The 27,535-nt window shown below is 39.8% G+C and overlaps 1 protein-coding gene across 4 annotated transcripts in view; it reads right to left on the bottom strand.

Moving 5' to 3' along the window:
- LOC126476815 (poly(U)-binding-splicing factor half pint) overlaps positions 1-27,535 on the bottom strand; it is a 120,369-nt gene that overhangs the window by 18,967 nt on the left and 73,867 nt on the right. For all 4 annotated transcript variants that reach the window (XM_050103570.1, XM_050103572.1, XM_050103571.1 and 1 more), the window contains 5 exons: positions 19,382-19,509; positions 19,017-19,215; positions 16,857-16,901; positions 5,577-5,688; positions 5,163-5,414 (listed from right to left, as the gene is read on the bottom strand). In XM_050103570.1, coding sequence (XP_049959527.1) covers positions 5,163-5,414; positions 5,577-5,688; positions 16,857-16,901; positions 19,017-19,215; positions 19,382-19,509 — 736 coding nt within the window. The remainder of the gene's footprint in view (positions 1-5,162; positions 5,415-5,576; positions 5,689-16,856; positions 16,902-19,016; positions 19,216-19,381; positions 19,510-27,535) is intronic.

The raw sequence follows: 27,535 nt of genomic DNA, 5'->3' as shown, positions 1-27,535 counted from the left end.
TAAAAAAAGGTATCTGAAATTGAAGGAAACGTGAAAAGGCAATTAACACAAAAGGCAGAAAGAATAAGCAGGAAGTGGCGTAAACATAAATAAATATACATTCAGTAAATATTAATATTTTGCCACAAAGTATATGAAACCGATGACACACAAAACTAGCAATTATTATTCTGTAAAGCCACTGGCAATTAATTGGCATGTTCTCCACCCTTTCGCTTATGAAAGGAAGACTGAAATTCAAACTTCTGCAACCTAATTTTCAACATAGTACAGTACTTACATTAGTATAAGACCTCCCCCTTATTAAAGAGGAACTTTGACAAAATTTTGTTTTTAACCTCAAAATTAGACTGCTTCACTGCTATAAACCATCTGCCAAAAAATTAATATTATATCTATACTAAACTTATGTCTTTAGCTACATTATGACAATTCAAGGAGAAATAAAAATCACCACCACCACCACCACCACCACCAGTATCATAATCTGGTATGAGTTTCACCTGACCAATTTGGGGAGAGAAATGAAGCAGCGTAAGGCTGTCACAAATATTTGGCTGTTGAGGTGGTGATTGTAGTGGGACCTCACGGCACATCTGAAATTGCTACAAATGAAACGAGCAGCAACTAAATTTATAATTGCAGCTGTCACAAATATTTTACTGTTTCTTCTGAGTATTTTGCGATGTCTGAGGTGATTGTTACAGTAGAACCTGTGAACATCTGCCCCCCCCCCCCTCCCCCAAATATGGTGCAGATTTCACACCTATACTGATATGTGAATATGACAATGTTTCCTTACATTTCTCGTATCCCAACACATGAACTGTCCTCTGCTCTCTTATTTGATATCTAGAACCAATGGCTAACACATCCCCTTTTTGTTCCAGTCATACCTCACAGCGAGCATTAACACCACCGCTGCATGAAACATGTTAGTATACCACTGACCCCATCTAGACTTTTACAGTCTTCTGCAGAAATGTATATTATTGTTGAGTGTTTGTTCAATTTTAAATTCAAGTCTATTAAATTCTGACTACAAATAAAAAGGTAGCTTTCTGAGAAGGTGATTTAGTTGCAATCAATCTCTTTTCATCACTACCAAAAAAATGGCCAGGTCTTTTCTTTTGCTAGAGTATAATATATTTGGTGAAATTGATGTTACACACTGCTCAATGGAGCTAATTAAAAAGTATTCACTGTTAAAAAAGGAACAGTGTCTATGCACTACAAGGAGTTTAGAATAGATTCTAACCTCCTCAATGAAGTGTCATGGAGATAACCCTCTTAACATCTTTGTCCTGCGCAACAGCAGCAAGTCTACATTGCGTAGCGTCTGAACAAGAGTTGGACATGGCGCTAATGTTAATAGTCCATTAAAATAAATTATAGTCAAATTAGACATTGGCTGTAATTGCACCAGTGGCAGGAGTGTGAGCTCTTAAGTGTCAGCAATTTTGTGACGTTACACAATATTTCCGAATTCTTCATAATAAATCTTTAAATGATCTCAATTGCCAAAGCTTCATCTGCAGTTGTAAGATGGTCCTATATCTATTACAGAACGTAAAAATGTCTACCTTGTGAATTTAAGACAACCCTGTATTTTTCAAATGGCAAATTGAGGGGAAAAATCGTCAACTAATCAGATAATTACCGCATTAAATCGAAACAAGCCCCTGGGAGTAGACAACATTCCATTAGAACTACTAATAGCCTTAGAAGAGCAAGCCATGACATAACTCTTACCATCTGGTGAGCAAGATGTATGAGTCAGGTGAAATACCCTCAGACTTCAAGAAGAATATAATAATTCCAATCCCAAAAAAAGCCGGTGCCGACAGATGTGAAAATTACCGAACTATCAGCTGAAAGAGCCATGGCTGCAAAATACTAACACGAGTTCTTTACAGACAAATGGAAAAACTGGTAGAAGCCGACCTCGGGAAAGATCAGTTTGGATTCCATAGAAATATTGGAACAGGTAAGGCAACACTGACCCTACGACTTATCTTAGAAGATAGATCAAGAAAAGGCAAACATACGTTTCTGGCATTTGTAGACTTAGAGAAAGCATTTGATAATGTTAACTGGAATACTCTCTTTCAAATTCTAAAGGTGGCAGGGGTCAAACACAGTTTGCGAAAGGCTATTTACCAATTTGTACAGAAACCAGATGGCAGTTATAAGAGTCAAGGGACATGAAAGGGAAGGGAGTGAGACAGGGTTGTAGCCTCTCCCCGATGTTAATCTGTATATTGAGCAAGCAGTAAAGGAAACAAAAGAAATTCTGAGTAGGAATTAAAATCCATGGAGAAGAAATAAAGACTTTGAGGTTCGCCGATGACATTGTAATTCTGTCAGACAGCGAAGGACTTGGAAGAGCAGCTGAATGGAATGGACTCTCTCTTGAAAGGAGGATACAAGATGAACATCAACAAAGCAAAATGAGGATAATGGAATGTAGTAGAATTAAATCGGGTGATGCTGAGCGAATTAGGTTAAGAAATGAGACACACAAAGCAGTAGATGAGTTTTGCTCGGGGAGCAGAATAACTGATGATGGTCGAAGTAGAAAGGATATAAAATGTAGACTGGCAATGGCAAGGAAACCGTTTCCAAAGAAGAGAAATTTGCTAACATCGAGTACAGATTTAAGTGTCAGGAAGTCGTATGGAGTGTAGCCAGGTACGGAAGTGAAGCATGGACGATAAATAGTTTAGACAAGAAGAGAATAGAAGCTTCCGAAATGTGGTGCTACAGAACAACGCTGAAGATCAGATGGGTAGATCACATAACTAATGAGGAGGTATTGAATAGAATTGGGGAGAAGAGGAGTTTGTGGCACAACTTGACGAGAAGAAGGGATCGGTTGGTAGGACATGTTTTGAGGCATCAAGGGATCACCAATTTAGTACTGGATGGCAGCATGGAGGGTAAAAATCATACAGGGCGAACAAGAGATGAATACACTAAGCAGATTCAGAAGGACGTAGGTTGCAGTAGGTACTGGGAGATGAAGAAGCTTGCACAGGATAGAGTAGCATGGAGAGCTGCATCAAACCAGTCTCTGGACTCAAGACAACAACAACAACGTAGCTTTCCCACCTAGTTAACCAATTTTATTGCAGTAATTAAAACCTCGATAAAAGACAAAAATAAAGAGTTGGCATAAATTAAAAGGCAGGTCTCAATTTAATGTAGCACTAAATCAAATAGCTAAAGTCATTTTATTGACTCAGATGGTGGTGGTGGTGGTGGTGGTGGTGGTGGTGAAGGACTCTCATACTCCTTGACAGAGCCTAGGGGACGATGTGGGAGACCCGCACTGCTGTACTAGGCAAGGTCCTAGCGGGGATGGTTTGCCATTGCCTTCCTCCGACTGTAATGGGGATGAATGATGATAATTAAGATGAAACAACAACCCAGTCATCTCGAGGCAGTGGAGATTGCAATTTCCCTTCTATTACAACCTCACCGTTTGTCATGTCTTCAATCTCTTCCTTCTCTCTTGCCCTAAAGTGGGATCCAGCACTAATTGAGAATTTGCACAAGGTTTCTGATTGATGATAACCATTTATTGTTACTGTTAGCTTTCTCCACTTTAACCAAATTTCACAGGATACTATTTGCCACTGCTTTTAACCAACTTTGTGCCCCCACTGGCAAATCATCTTAAGGAGTCAATTTTCATGAAAGACTCATACAATCATCCACAACAACAACTTTACAGAGTATCTGTCAACTGACTCCTATTGCTCGTGGCACTAAACTCTGGGCAAAACCCACCCATTGTAGTGGCCAGAGAAGTATTCGGAAGAGCTGTGGAAACAGTAACCTAACAGGATAGATGGTTAATCCTTATAGTGCCAAATATAATGTAATCGGATCACGCGGTACGCACGAAAAGTGCCAGGTACAACCTAATCGCACTGCCATTTATGCGCACTTTTGTTTCAAAGTGAGGCACAGATCATGGTATATCGATGTCATGAAGACAAACGAAGGTCAAAAGATAGCCGCCAAGTACTTCGTTTTGACTGTTGATGGCAATAATCAATATTTTCGACTTCCAAACACAAGGTTGTTTTTCGTTTGTTTCGAAGGTAATATGGCTCAGCCAAGCAAGAAGTCTCATTTGAGTGCGATGTATACCGTGGAAAGTAGTGAAAGTCATAACGATTTTGACGGCTTTTCGGGCAGTGGATTGATATACGAGTGGTCTAGTGGTGATATCTCAGCATGTGAGTCATCAATAGCTGAATCTGCACCCAGCAGCGATGAAGACGATGTTAAAGAAATGACTGCAGCCAGCGACAAGTTTGCTGAAATTGGAACTGATGAGTTGGACAATCCTGCTCCTTACTGCTTCATGTTTTTGGAATTATCAGGCCCCAAACGTGTACCAATAAATGATACGCCAATTGATTTTTTAAACTTTTTTTAATTTTTTCCGTACAAAAACTCTAATACAAATATTGTGTTCTTTAGAAGTATGAGGCCTAATAGTGTACTCTGCTCATATTCCTGTAGTTGAAGGTACTAGCTATAAAAGAAAAAAATTAAGGTCCTATGATAAATGGTTCAGATTTTATGGTAAGTTCAACGAACTTCTGCAATTGACTACAAAATTGCCTGGCACTTTTCAGCTGATACCTTGAAAATCACATGGCCGCAAAAGGGTTAAATAAAAGAATGGCTGACACCCCCCACCCCCACCACTTTAACAGGCCTAACTACTTCCTATGTTTGACTGAACCGATGTAGGAAAACCGGGAAAAAAATAAATCACAATGGTCCACTCTTCCCGAAGACAAAATTATTCCATATCCATACTTCGGACTGAAATATGTGCTTATGTGTATCAATGAGACATAAACTAAACCGATTTGATGAAACAATGATTTTCCCCTTGCCCATGCACACAAGCTGGTTATAGATACCATATTAGCAATCAGGCCAAATTCTACCCTTTATAAAGTATATCGGCTGACGATTAGAGATGATAATTTTTTGCTCTACAGCATGCTACGAAATGCAACCTGAAGTAAACACTACACAATTTGTTTGCATCTAAGAATAGTGTAATATATATATTTTAAGGATGCACACAAACTTTAATACAAGCAGCAGCAATGACAAAGATTCAAATTACCAACCTGCTACTGTAGCAGTAACTGGTGTTGTAACGGCCTGAGGCCGGAATTGAGGTATGGCAAGGCCTGGAGGTGGTATAACTGCTGGTAATACACCAGCATGTGCCTGCCCAAGTGCAGTTGGGGCTACAGTTGGGATAACTGGCACAGTGGGGACTGTCTGCAAAGGCAGTGTTGGTATCACTGTTGGCACTGCAGGGACATTAGGTATTATAGGCAACTGTGATGTTCCCACACCACCCAATTTTGAGAGACCTGTGAAAGTAATTTTCTCTTGTAAAAATACACACACACACTACACATGCCATTAATTTATACTACATAGTAAGAATTTATTTGAAAACAAATGTTTACATGACAGAAATAGTTTTAGGAGCTGAAAACCCAGTTGAAATATCAATAACTTTTGTATCATACCTAATGCTACAGCGTTACTTGCTACTGCATCCATTGCTTGAATTTTTGCTGTGGCAGCTGCAGCTGCCACAGCTGCAGCAGTTGGCATCATACTTGTTGTTCCTGATGTACCCTGAAACCACAAGTCTCACATTAGATCCACTAATAAGCACTTACATAATTAGCAATTTATGAAATATTCATTTCTGTGTCAATTTCAATTACAGTCCCTTATTACATATTTAGTAACTTATGGAATCATGCTGAAGATTAATTTTCTGTCACTTCTTTGCGAAACCATTTCGGATTTAAGGCTGACAAGAAAAAAGACACCTTAGTGTATTTTCAACACTGTGGTGTTGTAAAGGATCAGCTACTAAGTATATGCATTATTTGTTTAATTTCTGTCTCAGTCGCATATTGTCTTTAATGGCGACTAGTTTAAAATGATTCCATTCATTTTCAAACTATTCATGCATTTCCAACATTTCACTAAAACAATTCGAGTGGAACATTCAAAACCCTTGTTCATACACCAGGCCATAATAGTAAATGTCATTAGGAGAACTTGACAGGTTCCTTCAGCAGTTTTTCAAGTTCCACTGGAATATTTTTACAGACGTCTATTAGAGACACAGGCAATGGTCCTTGCTCCTCCCATCTGCAGCAATACAGTAAAGGTTCTCTATCCCTAGCCATAATCCAGTACAACATACTGTTCCTGCACTGATGACTAACCCCCCCCCCCCCCCCCCACCCCTCTCCGAATAGCCTAACCACGAGGGAGCAGTAACTGCTGCGCAGAAGCAAACCCATTCCTGACGTTCTGCGCATGACGTCACTGAGGAACAGCTCTTGGCGCGCGCGAAGTGTACGTCTGAGCTTTGTGTTGTCGGGGTTCGTCCGTGTTGTGTTTCGTGCGTGTTGTCGTTTCCATTTGGTTATCTTTGCGCAGTGAGTGTTTGTCCGAAGTATTTCAGTGTGTGGAAGCAATGCCAGGTTGTGCTGTTGTTGGCTGTAACTCTCACAATCACAATACAAAAGGGACTGAAATAGTGTTGCATTGTTTCCCACGTGATGGAAGTCTGCAAAAGGTTTGGCTTTCAAAATGCTTTAGGAAAGATCCTGTGAACGTAGGGAACGCTAGAATATGCTCTCGTCATTTCAAGGAAACAGATTATATCTGGGACTTACGTTCAGAACTGTTAAATTTACCGCGGAAACTAATCCTTAAGAGTGAAGCGTATCCGTCTTGCAATTTGCCTTGTGGTAGTAGCGCCAGTGATGACACACCGATTGCAATAGAAGAAAGGAAAGAACGTTTTAACAAATGTGAAATTCGTAGAAGAAGCCTAGAGACTTTAAAGAAGCTCTCACCATTGAAGAGGAATGTTGACAAGTATACATTTACAGATGAAGTTCTTTGTAGTGATCCACATAAAGTCACTTTACAGAATTCTGTAGCGTCACTACAGAGGAGAAATGCTCATCTAAGGAACATGTGCATGAAATTGCGAGCACGTAATAAAGATCTTAGAGGTCAGCTGTCCTCAATGAAACGACATCTGCACGAAGAAGAATTGAATAAAAAGGAACTTGTGTCTCATGAAACTAATCAAATACTGGGCAAAATATTTTCACCCAATCAAATTAGAAATTTGTTGCATGGTTCAAAACGGGTTCGATGGGGCAAAGAGGACATTTGTAAGTCTATTACTTTACGTGCTCTGTCGCAGAAGAGTTACAATTTCCTTAGAGAAAAACTCGGATATCCTCTACCTGCAGTGTCAACCTTGCGTTCTTGGATTAATCACAGTTTCAGTTGCCAACCAGGAATTTTGAAGGATGTTTTAGTGATGATGAAAATGCAGGCTGCAACACTGACTGACAGGGAACGTATATGTGATTTGTCATTTGATGAAATGAACATTGACAGTAGAATTTGTTACGATCAGCAAGATGATAGGATTCTTGGACCTCACAGTAATGTCCTTGTTGTCATGGTCCGAGGCTTGTTTGCAACGTGGAAGCAACCTATCTATTTCAATTTTGACGTTCAGATGACAGCAGCACTCTTGAACGAAGTAATTGTTTCCCTGGCCAGCATTTGCTACAATGTTGTGGCTGCAGTAGCAGACATGGGTGCAAAGAATAGTTCTGTCTGGAAGGAGCTTGGCATTACTCATGAAAATACTTGTTTTCCACACCCGTGTGATTCTCTGAGACGTGTGTGGGTGTTTGCTGACGTTCCCCATTTGCTCAAACTCTTAAGGAACCACTTGCTGGATCAAGGAATAATGTTGGAAAACAAGGCTGTGGCAAAAACTGTGTTTGAGAAACTGTTAGTTCTGGACAGTGGCGAGATGAAAATATGTCCCAAGTTATCTCACAAGGGAATCTCCCCATCGCACCCCCCTCAGATTTAGTTATAAGTTGGCGCAGTGGAGAGGCCTTGAAAAACTGTACACAGATCAATCGAGAAAACAGGAAGAAGTTGTGTGGAACTATGAAAAAAATTAGTAAAATATACAAACTGAGTAGTCCATGGGATGATAGGCAACATAAAGGACAAATGGAGTCAAGGAGCGCCGTGGTCCCGTGGTTAGCGAGAGGTCCTAGGTTCAAGCCTTCCCTCGCGCGAAAAGTTTAACTTTTTATTTTCAGTTTATGTGAGAAACTCTTATGTTTTCGTCACTTTTTTGGGAGTGATTATCACATCCACAAGAAAACCTAAATCGGGCATGGTAGAAGAATCTTTTTACCCATTCGCTAAGTGTACGAGTTAGGTGGGTTGACAACATTTGCCTGTCATGTGACGCACATGCCGTCACCAGTGTCGTATAGAATATATCAGACGTGTTTTCCTGTGGAGGAATCGGTTGACCTATGACCTTTGATCAAATGTTTTTGGTTCCCATTGGAGAGGCACGTCCTTTCGTCTACTAATCGTGCGGTTTTGCGGTGCGGTTGCAAAACACAGACACTAAACCTATTGCAGTGAAGAGAGACGTCAATGAACGAACGGACAGATCATAACTTTGCAAAAATAAAGTACGTAAACTTTTCGCTCGAGGGATGACTTGAACCAAGGACCTTTGGTTCTGCAGTTACGCTAACCACGGGACCACTGCGGTCCTAGGCTCACATTCTCCTTGATGTTGCCTATGTTGCGCACGGACTACTCAGTTTGTATATTTTGCTAATTTTTTTCGTAGTTCCACACAACTGCTTCGTGTTTTCTCGATTGATCTGTGTTCAGTTTTTCAAGGCCTATCCACTGTGCCAACTTGTAACTAAATCTGAGGGGGGTGCGATGGGGAGGTTCCCTTGTCAGCAACACATTACAGTGAAGGGCAGAGAGTGACAGCGAGTACGCTTAGCAGCTCAGCTGCTATCAAATACAACTGCACAGGCGATTCGGTATTTGATGCCTGAAGAAGGACCCGCCAGTGATTTCATACAGATGGTGGATGAGACTTTCGATGTACTTAATTCAAGGACAAAAGAAAGTAATAAATCACTAGCCTGTGGATTTGGTGTCAATTTTCAAGCCCAAGAACAGTGCCTATGTAAATTTTCGAAGTGTTGTGACAAGATGCGTGTTGGCAACTCAAAGCATCTCCTACCCTTCCAGAAATGATTTTTGAAAACTGTTCGGTCACTTTTGGGTCTGTTCAGTGACTTAGCTGTTTATAATATTGAATATATTCTTACAGCAAGATTAAATCAAGACTGCTTGGAGAACTTTTTTTCTCTTATAAGAGGCCCTGGACGTTTTTATGATCATCCATCGCCAGTCGAGGTAAAGAGCCGGATAAGACTGTTGTTGTTGGGAGCAAACGCTCATGATATTCCACTTTCAAATGCATCGTCTGTTGAGCCTGATGAAGAAGGAAGATTCGTGACTGCAACTGTTTTTGGCAATATCCTGCCTGATATGTCTGATGCGTTGGCAATGGTTGAAGGAGAGAAGGAGATAGAAGATTTAGATTTTGGAGTAGGAGAATCCGATGTGCCTCCAATGTCACTGGCTTCCGATTGTAGCACTGAAGGATTTAAATATCTTGCTGGATATGTAGCTTATCGATGCAGACAGTATGACAGATCACCGGCCACACCCACTGGAGAGTTACTGACACTGCCTGAGGAGACGTCGAGAGGATGGCTGGGCATGCTTTCTCGTGGGGGTTTGCTTGTGCCTTCAGAAATGTGGCTCGAAACAATTAGCAGATTTGAATTAATTTTTGCCCAGATCCATGGACACGACAGTTTGTACAGGGAAACTGGTGTCATCAAGAACCTGTGTGCTATACTTACCGAGCGATTCCCCACTATTCACCCAGAAATTATTAAGATTTACGTTAGGACGAGAACATTTATCCGACTGCGTTGGCTGTCTGCAAAGGACAAGTCGAAGAAAGCAGTTGCCGCTCAGCAACGGAAAGCAAGGACGTGGTATTTGTCATCGCTTTAGAATGTAAATAAACAATATTTGTGAAAGTTAAATAATATATAAACTTAGTGATAGAAGTGAAGGTCCTCTGACTGTGTGTTTCACAACTACCAAGACTCTACACTGACAGTGTCAAGGATTGGCTTATTGTTTCCCACACTACATACCAACTTTGCTGAACGGCGGACTCGGTAAGTCAATTTACCACTATTTCCTGTAAATCGAATTTTGCAGCACTTTTTTTGATTCAATGCTCTTTTATATAAGTGAATTTTAACAACTAGGGCAAACATTATACAGCCACCTTGATAAAAATATAAGCCAAAGGTTTGAGATGTGAGAAAATTAAGAATATGTGTGTGTGTGTGTGTGTGTGTGTGTGTGTGTGTGTGTGTGTGTCAGTTCAGGTAGGTAATTCAAATGCTTCCTACAAATAAGGCAATTGCATAATTTCTTGAGTGAAAATGAAAGTGTTTTTGTAGGCATGATGTAAACAGAATATAAATGAGCGTTACAGAGAGCTTGTCTCCAAGTTAACACTTTTCCCAGAGCCAAAGTTAGAAAATTGAATGCTCATTTCGAGAGTTTACTTCGTAGAGAACTGCAAACCAGACTGTACTTTGCACTTATTTTTGTACAGTTTGATCTATAGACGCTTGATTTTATTCAAGTCAGCACTCAGCAGTGTCTGTTTAAAAGCTGGACAAGTTACAGAATATAGCAGTAACTTTCTAGAAATAGCAGAATAACAATTTACCTTTTACTATTTCTGTAGAAACTAAAACATTTCACTAATACATTGCTTAAATGCGTGGGCTGCGTCTTGTAGCGCTGTTCAGAGGCAGCGGCGGTTCCTTCGTGACGTCACAGCCTCAGCCAATGGCAGTACAGAACGCTTACTGCCCAACCTTATTTTTTTTTTACGGATCTTGGGCCTAACCATCAAATTACTCTCCTCCAGCAGCAACCCCTTCTTATACAATGACATCTATCTGCTCAAATTCCATTAGCCCATAGCTATCACCAACTGAGTCCTGTAAACCCTTATAAGTCAGGCCCAAACCTTCTTGCAATATCTCCTCTCCATCCATAAAATTCTGCTGCTCTGTAATCTCAAATTCCTACATCCCACATCCAAGACAACGACACACCACACACCACACCACACATTTCCCAACACTCAACTGACTCCAAACCTATAATCTCCCTCCTGGTCACCATGACTAACTATTATGAGATATAAGTTCCACCTTTTATGCAAGAAAGAGCTGAAGATGCAAAAAGGTGAATACTGTGAAGTACTTCTCCTTCCAAGGCATCACCTACAAATCCATGGTACAGCAATGGGCACCCACATGACACCATCCTATGCTAACGTCATCATGGGCCATCTAGAGGAATTCTTTCAAAACACCCTGAATCTTAAATGCATCACCTGGTTCAAATTCACTGATGAACAAATAAAGAGTGATAGTTGTTTTTCTGGTTTCTCTCTCAGGTCCTACATTATGCTCATACGGATGTTTGAATGTACTCAAGAGAGTGGTATTGCCGTAGCCATTGTTAGTTGTGTTGTGAAAAGTAATAACGAAAATGTTGGGGAAAATATACCCCTGTCTGTGAGAAGTGTGGCTATTTATTTAGTAGTGCAATAAAGAGAACTTGCGGAAGCATTCCCGGGATCTTCACCACCGTTGGATCGACAGAGAGGTGGAATGGAAAGATCCGGACAAAAAAAAACTACTCTGAGAAGAGAGGATAAAGGTACTACAACTTTCATTTACCCCATCATACACCCCCCCCCCCCCCCCCCCCCCCAGCAGATTGTAACTCATGTCAGATGCAGTCAAAGTCTGGCTCTATTGCTGTGAGACAGTAAACGTGTGTACGAGTTGTACTTGTGTGTATGCACATGCATTTTCCAATTCAAAAGAAGGACCTTGTCTGAAAGTTAATATTTCAGCAGTCTTTTTCATCATGCTTGCCTGTGACTCAAGGTCTTCTCTATGTGGTGAGCAACAATCTTTTCTTTCCATATCATTGTTATATTAGAATGGAAGCAATATTTCCAGAGGCCATCGAAACAATCATTTGAACAATAGGTGTCAAAACATCAAAAATTTTTTATAAGCCTTGCCCGGGCATCCATAAACTAAAATCAAGTCATACAACAGAGTCCATGTAAGTAATGCTCTGAAATTACTTTCAATTCCTCCAAAATTATGCTGAAAACAAATCCAGTGATTTCTTACTATCGTCTGAGCCATGAACAGTTGGCGGTTCACACATGTTTAGCCACAGACAGAAATGCCATTGTTGACAATTCCAAGTGACAATTGTGGTATGCACATGATTTCCACTTGAAGGAACCAAATATCCAGCAAGTTACGTCTCTTGCTTGCTTATACAGAATTTATCACTTACCACGGCGATCAGTGATGACAACTTGCAACAAATGAAATAGAAATTCACTGAACAACTCGATACAACCACATTTACAGCTCACATTAGCTACAACATTCACAGCAGAGGGCTGAGAACACTACTGAACACTCATTGGCTGTCGGAGTATTCATGATGTAGATAGCCAGAACAAGCCTAAACTCAACTGCCACTGTTCATGACTCCAAATATAGTTCTACTTCTGGATACACCATCTCTTTAAGTCCTACGTTCTAGTGGGTTTAGTGTTGACTAATGTGAGCACAAATTACACACACACTGATATGCAAGTTCTTTTCAGTAAGCCATGCATTATTATAAGCACAATATTATCAGCATTATTATAAGCAAAATATCATTTATGCAATGTGAGAAATGACCAGCAATAGTAACAGAAGAGAGAGTTGGACCATGATATCCCTACATACAGCAGAACTCAACAGGATATCAAGCTCTGCTCAGTCACATGGTATGCAAAGCACAAATGTATACCCCCGCCGGCGAAACATTGCACTTGACAGTTCGCTTTTTGTCTAGTTAGGTTGGCTATACTGTAATAGCGATGTTGCAACAGCAGCCTCTATACACACAGCAGACGATACAGTTTTCCGTCCCGTCTCGTAAATGCAAGCGATTGAGCAATTACAGTGAATATAAAAACTCGTTTTAAGTTGTACTACAATGACAGGAAGTAAACAACCGTATAATAATGCATGTAAAAGCATAACAATGCGCACCCTTCCGATAACGGAGCAAAGAAATACAAAAAACAAGCATCTGACGACTGGTACTTTAAAATCAATAATGTACGTAGTTTACAAAATAAATAATAACCGAGATTGCAATAAATAACCAATAGTAGTAATTTTTCACTCACCAATTTACAGGGATAATGGCGCAATTCCATCCAGCTCGCAATTCCATCGTCACTGTTGTCCGACTCATCGCCAAAACCGTCTTCATCGTCGTCATCAGCAAGACAAATCATTAATTGTTCATGGCCACTGATAATGCCTTCTATCGTCTGTGCTGCTCGTAAAAGTTTCTCGACGCGCTCTACTTTTTTTCTCCATGAGGCTGCATCCACAGTCACAAGAGCTTCACGCAACAGCTTTTCCACCTCTATTATTGTAATGGACTTGTTGTTGTTCCTTACATACATTTTTACATCACTCCATATTAACTCAATAGGGTTGAAATGGCAGTGATATGGTGGCAGCCTTATTACAGTATGACCCTGCTCCTTGGCAATTTCATCTACTACATATGTAGGCGTCGTAGGCTTATTTTCTTTAACAAGAGAATATAACAGAACCTTTGTCATACTCATATCCGCTGCAATATTTCGAGCCTGTAACCACTGCACCATAACTTCTTTCCGAACATTTGTGGTTGGGGCTTTGTTTTGTATCACCGAATGATATGGAGCATTGTCCATTACAATTGTTGTAGGGACAGGAAATTGTTTTAAAAGGTTCCTGAACCACTCAACAAATCGTGTGTGATCCATATCTTCATGGTAATCACCAGTCTTTTTCGATCTAAAAACTTAAAGTGCGTCAGGGACAAAACCACTGGAGGAGCCTGCATGGACCACAATTAATCTAGCTCCTCTTCCCGTCGGCTGATGGCCGCTACTGCTAGGTGTGTTATCCGTCCAACATTTACTGACAGCTTCCCCGGCATTAACCCACGTTTCGTCTAGCCAAATTATGGAATGAATGTCTCTGCCCACAATTTTGTGCAAGAAAATGCTACGAGCGGTAACAATATGTGCCCTCTCTAACAGTACTTTGCGTCCGTCTAGCGTTTTGTAACGGAAACCCATATTTTTTAGCACAATTTTTAGTGATGTTTTACCACCCCTGAAGAGTTCACTTTCTTTTAAAGAGATTAATAACTTAGCTACAGTCGGATACTCTTTTCTGCTGTAGTAAGCATAAACATGCCTACAAATTGCATCAGTCTGGAAAGAATCTGAATCTGTGATAGGACTAGACCGCGTTTTCTTCTTTCCCGCGGTTGATAAAAATGTATTATTTGATCCAGACAGCTCGGAATCATTACGGCTCACTTCAGTATCTTCCAAGTTTTGTAGTAATACTCCCTTACTTACTACGGTTCTTGCACTAATACCAAGAGTTTTCGACGTACGTTCCACCACTTTGTCGGCAGGAATTGATGGCTGTCCATGAATGCTTACGTAGTTTTTCTCCTGCTCGTAAAACTCACGAGTTCTGCGTATTAACTCCAGTGCCTGGCTGTTTAGCGGCACCCCTCGACGCAAAGGATTGTCACTAGATGAACGAAGTCTTTTCGGTGGCATTTTCCAAGTATGTACACTCACAACGTAACAAAAGTCACAAAGATATAGCACACAGTACAACGAAAACAAGCGGTAAACAACATACAATTCACGTTGTATACACATTCACTAAACAAAGCCGGCAACGCGGGAACTTTGACGTCACAGCACGTGAGTAACAGCAGTGCTCACTGCGCTGTGATTGGCTGGCGCCCCACGCTGAACGCCTAGCGCCTATCGTTCTTCACTAGTTACTCTGTTATGCTGCCAACTTCATACGCAAACGTCAAGTGCAATGTTTCAGCGGCCCGGGTTTAGGCAATATGTGGAAAACAACAAATAAACTACAAGCTACCACTCAGCTTAAAAGTTTGACAATTTCGTGAAGCGCTAGAGGAAATAGTATTAAATCTTGTTCCAAACATGGATAGTACAAATTCACTTCAAATTTGAATAAATTTTCAATAAGAGTTGTCATATGATATATGTATGTAATGCCATTCCTTAATTTGTGTTATTTACTGTGATGCGAAATGATATATAGCTCACTGTAATGCAGCAATTTATATTCTCTACTAAATATACAGAATGAGTAATACACATTAAAAAAACTGAACTGTTTCACTCTCATTTTACCATATTTCAAATTTTTACAGGGCTAATATCACTTTAATTTCAAGGTTTGATCTGTGTCCTTTCACTGCAACAGTATTAACTATTATTTTTTTGTGTTTTTATGTTATTTGGCAGATCTACTGCATTCTAGAAACAATTAAAGCCAATAACCATGTCTGTGCCTGCGGTGGTGGCTAATTCTTTACAACCATCAGTAATATTTGCAAAGACAGGGCTCATACAGAACAAGTGATGGTACAACGTACCTGAAAGTATGGTCATCAAATTCAATTTTTTTGTTTCATTACACTCCGTTCACCACAATTATAATTTTTATCAGTCACTTTCAATGGGATATCACGCTTATGCATACTCTGGTATATACCAACACTTTTAGTGGTTACTTAAGTGAAACCAAGAGTAAAATGCAAGAATCCTGTCCTTCAGATGGAATACTATTTCATTTGGTTATTAGGGTTATAATGATTTACCAAGTAGGTTGCAAAAGAAAATTACAATCCTTGTTCATAAACTATATCACCATATGAACACGTTACCAGATTTTACTTAGTCTGAAGGCAAGATGCAACAGTCTGATGAAACATGAAAATTAATTAGAAATTAAATACCTAATAAACAAAATAAAATAGAATTAGAGTGAATTATGACTGCACAAATAAATTACAGCAGTTAGACAATACGAGGAGCTAGTATCAACAGGAGTCGCTAGATCATCAGATGAAAGTTTGAGATTTCCTACTATGTGACAAACAGCTTGAGCCAGTTGGGAGATGCTCAAAACACAGCACTACATGATATCCCGTAACCAAATATTTTCCTGCCAGTATTATGGAACTCATCAGGATGTCAATGTTACAGAATTATTTCTGCATATAAGGTTATGTTGTCCAACAATAACAGGTAACTAACATTAGGTTAACTTTGCTACTTAACACTGCTATTTTTCTTGTGATCCTGCCAACAACACACATGACTTTACTTTTACTTCTTTTCTTTACTTCCAGCACCACACAATTTCACCCAACACCTTCCAATTTAATTTTTTTCTATCATTCTCCCACATACCATAAACTCAGTGCTTTAATTAAATGCACATGACATCCCAGCCAATAACAAACTAAAATTAAGTGCTGAATAGGACGACAAGTTTAATTATTTCAAATAATTAGGAAAAATGCACAACAAACATTTTCAAAGTACAAACTTAATATGGATGACCACAGGCTCCCCCCTCTCCCCTTTCAATTATTTATATAAATCTTGCAGATAATTTAGAGGAAGCCTCTGCTTGATATTTACATCAAATGATGTCATTTTATAACTTTTTATTTGAAAATCTGATATGTTTAGCAAAATAGCAGTAATTGAGTGAGAGAGTGGTTGCTCATATTCTATAGGAAACACATGATAACAAAACAAAACTGACAGAAACATAAACTAAAGGAAGGAATGTGATTCTACTCACATGGGCACGCATGCTGGCTGAATCTCTACGAAGTGCTGCAGACCCCTGGAAAAAAAAAGTCCAAAATTTAAATAGGCCTGACAAAAATACACTTCTGTGCAAATCAACCAAAAATGATCCAGTTTCAAGATATTTTTAAAATGATGCAACAATTAAACAGTATATTTTTGTAGTACAGCTACAGGGTGGTGGTGGTGGTGGTGGTGAATGTTATAAGTGATGACAAGTAAAGAGTATGTTATGCAGAATTGGAATGACAGGTTTCAGGAGTGTAGATATGCGGAAGGGATATAAATATGTTCACAATTTAGTCTAAAAGTAACTTTCCGTAGCAGCAGGAAAAGTGGGCATTGTCAAATATATGTTACTATGCTGTAGGCAGTTCGATTCCATGTTGAAATAGACTCAAATTAGCTGTTTTGATGCCATAGTAAACTGCTGACGGATTGGTGGACTCTCATAGCAGAATAGAACATTGAACAGTTATGACAATGCTTGATTTTGAAAAACTCTCAGGCGTATGACTGTAGAATTATTTTCCTTTAATTGAGTACAATTAACAGGTTTTACATTTTCACTCCACTGATGTAAATGAATGCGATATTGATATCAATACGTATAATTTTATTGATGTGTCAAATGGGAAACTACACTGAAGAATGTACGGAACTTGAAAAATAAGCCACCAAAACTAATGAAAATAATACAAAAGATTAACAAAAAACAACACTGCAATTGGCTATATAATAAAATGACATTTTAAATGCGAACATTTTTAGGTTAAGCTTTACAGTGACTGTTACTGACATTAAATGAAACAACAAGTTCACTGTTACCAGTCACCACAGCTGCCAAGAGTACAAGAGATTGACCTCATTCACAGATAATTCATCACACCAACAGCTTGTACCCCTTGTCAGCTTAAAACTGTATGTACATCAACTACTGGCACAAATGTATATCTATCTGCATATTTTATAGCATTAACCAATGTATTATCCCAACCTTTAGGCAGCTAATATATGCATCATGCAATCTTAAGACTCCTTGCCATGTAAATGTTTGCTCTCAAATAATCACCCTTTCCTCTCTCTCTCTCCCCCCCCCCCTCCCTCTCCCTTTCACTCACACACACACACACACACACACACACACACACACACACACACACACACTTTTTCTCTCTCTCTACCTCTCCTCCTGCCTCCAGCCCCTCACTTCACATCTGTTTTTTAATCCCAATCAAAGAGTGTAATGTATGTATAATTTTACTGTTGTAGCCAATACGATCACTGTAATTAAAGGCTGTAACATTTCACCTAATTGTTATCAACAAGTATGAAGTTTAAGCCATTTTAACATTTCACCTGATTGTATAAACGAGTACGAATGTTTGCTGTTTTAACTTGTCAGAGTTGGATTTATATACCACCTGAAGTACACACACATATATTTGACACCTCAAAACAAACACCGCCAAATGCTTAAAGCAATTATTCTGTAAAAATGTTGTTACGATGTATATTCTTTGCACTTTGCGATTATGTCTTCTCTTCTGCTATACGAACCTTGCACCCAGCTGATTCCAGACGCCATATTTGTTTACAAATGTGGCAGTATACATGTGATGTGTTACGACAGCAAAAGGAACCTGTGACCACTGAAGGTACTGTAATTTACTTATTTAATGTTTACCATTAGATATCAGTTTAATTTTTCGTCAAAAGTAATCCTAAACCATATTATGAAATAGTGTCTTGTTTCTCCACTACGCAGTGCCACAAGTTCCTCCAAAAATCTTAACACAACACACACACAAATGTAATACTTACTAATGTAAATCCACCCGATGATGGAGGTTTACACCTTCGAAACGCGTCGTGGAAACAAATAAAACGGTGACTGGTAACCGTGAACTTGTTGTTTCATTTAAAAATGACATTTTCCTGTCCATAATTACTCACAGTATTGTGACTGATGAACATGTATCTTCCGGCTATGCTGTATAAGCAAGGCAAAGCAAAACACACACACACACACACACACACACACACACACACACAGTTTGTATTGAATTAAATAGTTTCATTCCATACACACACACTCGGTTTTATAAATTCCATAAGTGGTTTTTCTTTTTATTTAAATTAATATACTGACCTGTAAGGCATTTGGAGGTGTTATTGCTCTGCCAACTCGCAAGTACTGTCCTCCCAAGTCAAACAGATTCATAGAAGCAATAGCTTCTTGGGCTGCTTGCTGTGTTTCATATTCAATGAATCCGTATCCTTTGTGCCTGTTTGGTGTACTTCCCGGCGCAAGTTTGCAATACTTGATAGGACCAAATGCTTCAAATACACTGTAAAATAAATAGATACAGCATTAGAGTTTTCCATAAAATCATTTACGTATCTGACGGCATTTACAAGATTCATGGCCGTTCAATCTATTGGAAATAAATGAATTATAAAATCAATCTCCACATTTACTGATTGTACAGAACACTACTGCTGATTTCCACTCACCTCTTTATATCCTCTTCAGTTAGATCTGGGTGTATTGAAGCAACATAGATGCGATTATACTGCTTAGCTTCCTCTGTAATTTCATCAATTACTGACTGAGCTTGCGGCATGTTGCTGGGTCGTCCCACCTGTAGGAGGACACCCACAATTAAACTGTTTAAGGACAAGGTGGACTGCCTCCGTACTTTCTGCATCTGTTGTCCTCGGCTGCCTCTCTACACACTTTATAAAGAATGGAGGCAATTACACAAAAAAACATTTAAAATGTTATAAGCCAACGAATCTTTGGTAGATATAAAAATGTATTGCCTCCAAACTTTGTCACCAAAGACTACCTGGCATATTGATTTTGTTTCTCACTTAGCTATTTTCCTGGTACATATACATAATAAAACAGGACTATATTATCTTTGTAAACCAGATAACCGTAATACATTACATTCCACATTACCAGGCTCAAGATTAATTGTGGGCTACTTTTTTAATTCACAAGGCACATTAGTTCTCAAATTCTCTACGGCAATAAAACCAGGCACTCTTTGGTGTATGTAACTCTATACTGAAAATGAGGATTTGAATGCAAAAGCAATCTGGAAAAGTTTTGAAAGAAGAAAGTTATTCCTGTAAGAATTTGTTTGCTGGAACTATAGATTATAGCCAGTTATGAACAAAACTGAAATACTGGATAACACTGCATTGCAACTTGTTCCTCAGGAAACATTTACCACTTTAACAATTAAACATATTTGAGTGATTTTACATTGCTGTTTCGCCATTTTTTTAAATACAAAAGTGCCACGATTTAGGCACATCATATATCTTAAGGATACGTAAAAGTTAAAGTAACCTTCACAGAACATTGAAGCAACTATTCAAGAACAACATGGAACAGTTTTACTAAGCTTTGACTTTAAGGTAGAACCTCACAATTATCTATTTTATGTACAAAACAAAAACACAAATATCAATGTTCCTGTTGCCCTTCGGAAAGTCTACTAAAAATATATAGTGGTCCAGTTACACATTTTAACCCTGCCTTACACCCTTTCTTAACCAACATACATAGTCTACTATTTTGCGTGCAATCTGAAACAATTTAAAGTTTGTGCTGTGCTACACATCAATGTCATATTAATGCCAAGATTAAGGTATACTACCCCCAACGCCAAGTACATTTTCTGAATTACATTCCAACATTTTGCTGAACCGATGAAAACTGTAGATCTCTCATATAACAGCAAGACCAGATCAACTTCACGGAATTCAACTATTGGCGATACAGAACTCCACCTAACATAAGAATCCATCCAAGACTTTGCCTAATATTAATCCTGTGCAATTTACAGTAGGTGTAATGTCACTTACATTTGAATGTCCAGTTAAGATGTTACGTTATATGAACAGAATAAGGTTAAAGCGATACTTATCTCTATCCAGAAAAAGCAAAGAAAAAAAAAGGAAAGATGGAAAATACAAAATCACTACATTCAACTATAGGAACAGAACTCGCCAAAGATAATGGGATGATTGGTGGAGGGGAAATGAAAAAAAAATAATATCTAACAGGATTTACCTGTATCAAGCTACCGACTTAACAAAACAGTCTCAAAAAGTTTAAAATATGATAAGAACTGCATTAACACATACAACCACAAAGCAACAATTGGGGAGGGGTATGATTGTACCAAAGTTAAAAACAATGACTGAAAAATCAAATTACAAATAGGATTAGCTGATAATAGTGTTATACCTACAGCAGGTAATATCAGTCAAAGAAAAGTTGCTATAATGATATGTCCAGAAATCAACACATGTTGAAGTATGAGCCAATCTTTTCTCTAATTCCCATCCGTCTGTTATGTAGAAGTAGATGCTCGTAGTTATAATACATTCTGACACATCCTTAAGCCCTCCTTGGCAATACATCTGGCTCCGTTCAGATTGCACCACAGGCTCTTTTAACGTCTGCACATTGTTGAGGGGTTGGGCAAACACCAATGTCTTTAAATGGCCCCACAGACAAATCTAATGGATTCAATTCCTATGTTTGGGGAGGCCATGCTATCTGACCACCTCGATCAATCCAATGTCAACAAAATGCTTTGGTAAGGTAACTCTGCACGATTGTAGAGAATGGAGTGGCACCCCACTGTGCTTAAATCACAGTCATATTCATTGTGCAGAAATCTGTGATACACAACTGATTATCTGTTTGATAAAGTGCGTGGTTCTACAAGTTCGTCACTGACAATTCCTGCCTGAACATTGATACTGAACTGGTTGTGATGCTGCACTTCCACAATTGCTCGAGGGTTTGCATCTATCCACGCATACACGTTGTGGTTATGGGACAATGAACTGCAACAGTAAATAAAATGTCCTTACATCAACAGGTATTGGTTTTTGGATGTACAATTACAGGAGCTTTTCTTCTACTTTTGACCAATACTATCTCCAGTAGAATAAGACTTCTTTATATGAACATTCAGTATGAAACTAAGAATAATCAGAGGATTGCAATTAGGTTTAATTTGGAAAAACGGTATACAGAACAGCCTAGAAGAAAAAAAATTTTGAATTAAAAGAATCCGAACTACCAGAAAAATTAATACATGAAGAGCTGGCAACTAGTGTTTCAATGCATTCATAAGTTGATCATTGTTCTTCACACTGCAGAAAGGAATTTTTCCTTCTAATGTCTGATGTAATCCTATCCCTGCTCTTCACTTTACAAATTTTGACCATTTGTTATAACAGCTTCTTCAATATGTCAATGTTGTACTTGCCTGTCTGCTTTATTTTCCATATCTCTTTACTATCAGGGTGTATACAACTGTATTTTTCTTTAACACAAATCCACATTTAAGAGTTTTTACAAGAACACACACACACACACACACACACACACACACACACACACACACACAAAACCAAAATTACAACTGAAGATATTCCCATTTACAATTTATTATTGGGCTAGTACTTTATTCTCTTTGTGGCATTCTGGTGTGATCATACTTAATGTCTGAAAAAGCAGCTTCTGTCCACATACTAACTTAAACCACTAACAAGCCATCTTACCACTTCATCCCAATGGAAACGTGGAAATGCAGGTGCACTGTATCATCAATATTGAAGAAAACAGTGAAGAAATAAGCAAAAGCAAGGAAACATGTAGGAGAGGGATGAAGTGTGTATTAGAAAAGGTACCAGAAAAAGTCTCACAGTGGCTGCGGGAGTGAGCATTTGGGAGCATATGAGGGTTGTGTGTGTGTGCACACCTCACACATTAGTCCACACACACATGGTGATTGTCTTTCCCATGTTTTATGTACTGGAAATTGGACGATTATGGCGGTGAAATGATTTCCAGACATTTAGCTGGAGAAAGCAAGCCAAATGGTATATGTTTTATTAAGACCACTGATGTTATTTTATTTCAATAAAGCAAAACACATTTGGTGACAAAAAAATGCATTTTGTTGGAGTCTAACGACAGATTTAAAAATACCTTCACTGGTTTCAGAAATAATCTCCGAGAAAGTAGGCTTCTTGAAAGAAGTGTATAAGGTGGGGAAGAGTTGTGTAAACCAACACTATAGGTGGCCAACAATAATATGCTGGTTCTACTATGTTCGTTATTGTCAGTTATTACCAATTGTGTTATGTGTCTTATACCACAGGTATTGTGGTGTGAATTTTCTTTCAACAAATACATGACTACATAAAGTACAAACTGCCAGCCACTGCCACAATTTTCTTTTTCTTATCATCCATACTTTCTTAATACATAAACTACTTTTGAAGTACCAAAATGTATTAGAATAAATCAAATGACTATAAAACGCCGCACCGTACAATGTACTTGCAGTGAGACCGTCGCAATTCCTGGAATCAATCGCCTGTGGCCTCTGGTCTGCCAAGGAGCACCACAGTCCTGGGTTCATGGATAAACCATGAAAATCCGCTACATTATGCTCCACACAGATAGACCCAGCCAGCAGGCAAATCGCTGAGAGTAGATCCGACAGGCATGGCCCGCACATTAGTGGGAAACTATGGGCTTTAGATTGGCAGGCCCGATCCATTAGAGATACCCACAGTTTTGGCCCATCGTGGATGTCCACTTGGTTGCCCAGCCACATGATTAGCAAGTTCATTGCGTGGGATACCCAATTGTTCGGGACCCAAAGGAAAAAAACTGAACAAGCAGCATCGCCAAGATCAGTGAGAAGTCGTGGATGGCAGAGATCACAGAGTGGCAGGAAAAACAGCAAGAGTCTGTACGAAACAAAACTTGGGTGAGGGCAGACTTTTTAATAAAGGAGAGGGCCCGTTAGACGGCCATCGATTTGACAGTCAACACCCCACACGTGGCAGGCAAGAGATAGTGTTCTGTGCCAACAGAAGATGTGAAGGCACATCCCACATGAGCGGAAAATGCATTGCAGCCAAATACAATTGAACACTTGGAGGAGATATTGGTATTGTGGAGGACTGAGGTGTTGAATCGTTTGGTTATGGATGGAATCAGAGCCAGGGGCAGAATCATGGGAAGAAGAGAAGGCCAGGAGAAGCTCTCATTCAGTAAAAGGTTTATTGTAGGAGTCCACCTGAGAAGGAGTAAAACGTAACTGGAAAGTTTAAGCCTGCTATTTCTGGACAAGGAAGGCTGCCAAACAGGTGGCTGACGGCAATGCTATCACAAAACGGGTGGTGCGGTGTTCCCTACGAAGGCCCCCTGGACGGGCAAGACTGCCGCTAACACCCTTAAAGGGTACAGAGTGTTGCCTACAATCATGACACTTGTACAAAAGAAACTAGGGAGGAGACAAAGCATTCCCAATACCTGCTTGCTCTGTTTCATTAAGTAAGGGCTCTAGCACAAAGACGAAAGTTAATAAGACCAGTGGACGACGGATGTTGCAAGGAGTGGTGGTGATCCAGATGAAGATGGCAATACTATGCTCCACCATGGAATTGGCTGATGGGCAACAGGACCTATAGAGTGAAGAACAGCGATGCCAGAAGCGTGGATTAGATTACATACAAATCCGTCAGTACAATACAGTTCCATTGAACACGCATGGAACACAGATATAAATGGGAGGGGAATGGGTCACCATCCGTCACTAACGAGGACAGGGTGACATCCATAAAGAAGAGGCCAGACTAAAGTTTGGGGGGGGGGGGAAGGCACTTCTGGAAGTACCGGGGGTGGGGGGCCTTGTCTTGATACTTCTGTTCCTCCTCTTTCTTCTTCTTCTTCTTCTTCTTCTTCTTCTTCTTTTTCTTCTTCTTATCTGTCATAAATTGAGGCAGCAGGGCAGGGCAGGGCATGGAAGGAGAGCAGTCTTCTGCAAGATCTGGAACTGAAAGAGAGCAGGCCCCCTTGGGTGCATGGATTGCGGGTCACGTGGCCAAATTGTAGTGGCATGCCTCTGGCCTGAGACACGCTGGGGAGAGGAGTCTTCCATCACCGGTGGAGGGGATACTTCTCTGGCCAGGGAGGGAGAGTGGTGTCCACAGCGCAGTGCACAGGAACCGCAGAGGAGGGGAGAGGAGAAGAGGGTGGAGATAGGGTAAGGAGGAGTGTGAAAGGATGCAACAGAAGCAAAGTTACATGTCATCGACACTCAGTTAAGTCAATCATATTTTGATGAGCCTCAGTGTAGGACAAACAAACAAACAACTTATACTCCCAAATCATCTTCCTTCTTATAAACCGGTGAGTAGGAAGAGCGATGGCCATGACAATTAACACATGTGGGCGGCGGAACACAGTGTCTCCCCTCATGCATGGGGTGTCCACAACCATAAGGAGGGTCGGCCGTACAGCAGGAAGATGTGCCCGAAACGCAAGCACTCAAAATACCTTATGGATGGTGGGGCATTTGCCTTCACGTCACACCAATAACACACAATCGTGACTTTCTCGGAGAGGTTATCCCCTTAAATGCAAAGGTAAAGGCACCTGTATCAATGCGATTGTCCTTATGACTTTCTGAACAGGTCTGGTTGCTCCAGATTGGCCCGAAATTCCCGATTAGCTTGAAGGATGAAGTCCCATTGCAAAACGACTCCCTGAACTTTTTTCAATGGGACTGCAGATTGGGTGGCAGATGAAGTTCTGATCAACAGTATACCTGGCAGCATCTTTCTTAGAGACTATTTCACCAAACTTCCCACAAAAAAATAATGGCTTGGTGGTGATGAACATGTCCGCGTCAGTCCTAGCGCAGACAAGATAGTGGGGAAAGTGTTTCACCCCAAGCCGGCACGCTGGCCCCTCTTCCCAGTGATAGGAAGGCTGCAACGTCCTTAGAAGCAGCATTAAATGATCCCTTACCAACCAAAGATACGGCCGTAGAAGAACGGCCAGTTTTCTGGAGCTTCATACAATTCATGTGCAAATCATTTGCCCTGATACTACCCAAACCAATCAGGGGATCTCTGCATTGGTGCCAAGAGCAAGAGCCATCTGGCACAGTGGCCACTGCTGGGTGTTCCGATGTTCCAGATTAACAAGCAACCACTCCTAGGCATACACAGTGGGGAGGGGGGCACTAGCTCAGGTATCAGAAGTGTGATCCCTGTGCTCAGCCAGATGGTGGCCTAGGAAGATGGAACAAGAAGGAAATGCAGTTGAGAATGGAAGAATGGGCTGCAATAGCTCAGGGTGCCATATGCACCATGCACAAACTCACAAAAGATCCCTGAGACCTCCCCTGCCAGGGGAGGTGCCCGGAGGCGGTGAAAGTATAAATGCATGCTACGCAGATAAGGATGTGAGAAGAGAACAGAAACTATATCAGACTATAGTGCCTATTAAGGGGAAAAAGAAAGCTTTATATATAATGCTCAATTTCAGTGCACTTTTCTTATTAGTAAGGAAATTACAAATAATGAACAGTTTCCCGAGACAAATGTGAAAAGATACGACAAGGATTTTTTCACCACCACTAATTTTCAGAAGCAATAAATACAGACTATAAGAAGGATATCAATAATGATGAAGACCGTATAAAGGTGCTATGCAACGAACTTTGGGGCTTGAGGAATAAGCAGTGATTTCCACGTCACACTTGAAGTTGTACTATAAAAATTTACGACTTGAAGCTGTGTACCAGATACTGAAAACATGTATGAATCAAGCAGTGTTGTGAAATGGAGTACTGCATTTGCCTGAATATAATATGACCCTCCCCTTTTTTAAGAGACTCCCTGAAAAAACTTTATTCCTAACATATTCTGAGTAATCAAAATTAAAGACTGATTTACCCACAAAGTACCTGCCAAAAGAGTTAACATTATACCTATTCTAACCTTATGCCATCTATTGATTGTTTACATTTTGACAATACTCCGAGAAATAAAATAAATGAATAGAAATGGTGTACATTCATTTTCGGGCAGGTTTCTTTTCTACTATTTTTTGCTTACGAACCCATCAGCCTGTGGTATAACATTTTTAATCACCACCACCATCCTCCTAATAGCACAGCTATGAAATTCATATCTTCGTTGTCACAAATATTTGGCTGCTTCTTCTGAATGTGTTGCTGTTTCTGAGGCTCTAACATTATCGTGGTACCTGAGAACACACCCATTTTTTCATGAATACATATCGGATTTCAATTCTACACTGACGTGAGAATGTTACAATGTTTCTTGCTTCCAAACGTAACATCTGCCCACCACTCTCTCATCAGCTGTGTAGATCCAGCAGTTGACACACCCCCTTACATTATCGTCCTAAGTCACAGCGAGCATAGACAACATTGCAGCAAAAAAAAATCGTAAGAATGCCAATGTCCCCTATCTATATTTTTACCATTTCCTGAGAAATGAATACTATTGTTCAGTATTTGTCCAATTATAAAGTCAGTTCAATTCAGACTAAATATGGATTCAGGCAACTTGCAGTTTAAATGCCATAGATGTTCATAAAAAGCCAAGTACGTTCATAGATTCCCACGGTTGGCAACATGACTAAATTTGCTGCATGCTCCCCTCCACACAATCATCATCGTTCTATGTCAAGCTGGAGTCACTGTTCCCCTTTCAACCCTTCCATAGTGCTGAGCTTCAGTAACTGTGAAAAATAGACTGCAGTGTCTTCTAGTGCGCAGGTCATATGTAACAACATCAACT

Source organism: Schistocerca serialis, chromosome 1, assembly GCF_023864345.2.
Source record: "Schistocerca serialis cubense isolate TAMUIC-IGC-003099 chromosome 1, iqSchSeri2.2, whole genome shotgun sequence".
Taxonomy (NCBI): Eukaryota; Metazoa; Arthropoda; class Insecta; order Orthoptera; family Acrididae; genus Schistocerca; species Schistocerca serialis.
This window is presented reverse-complemented; position numbering and strand designations above follow the sequence as displayed.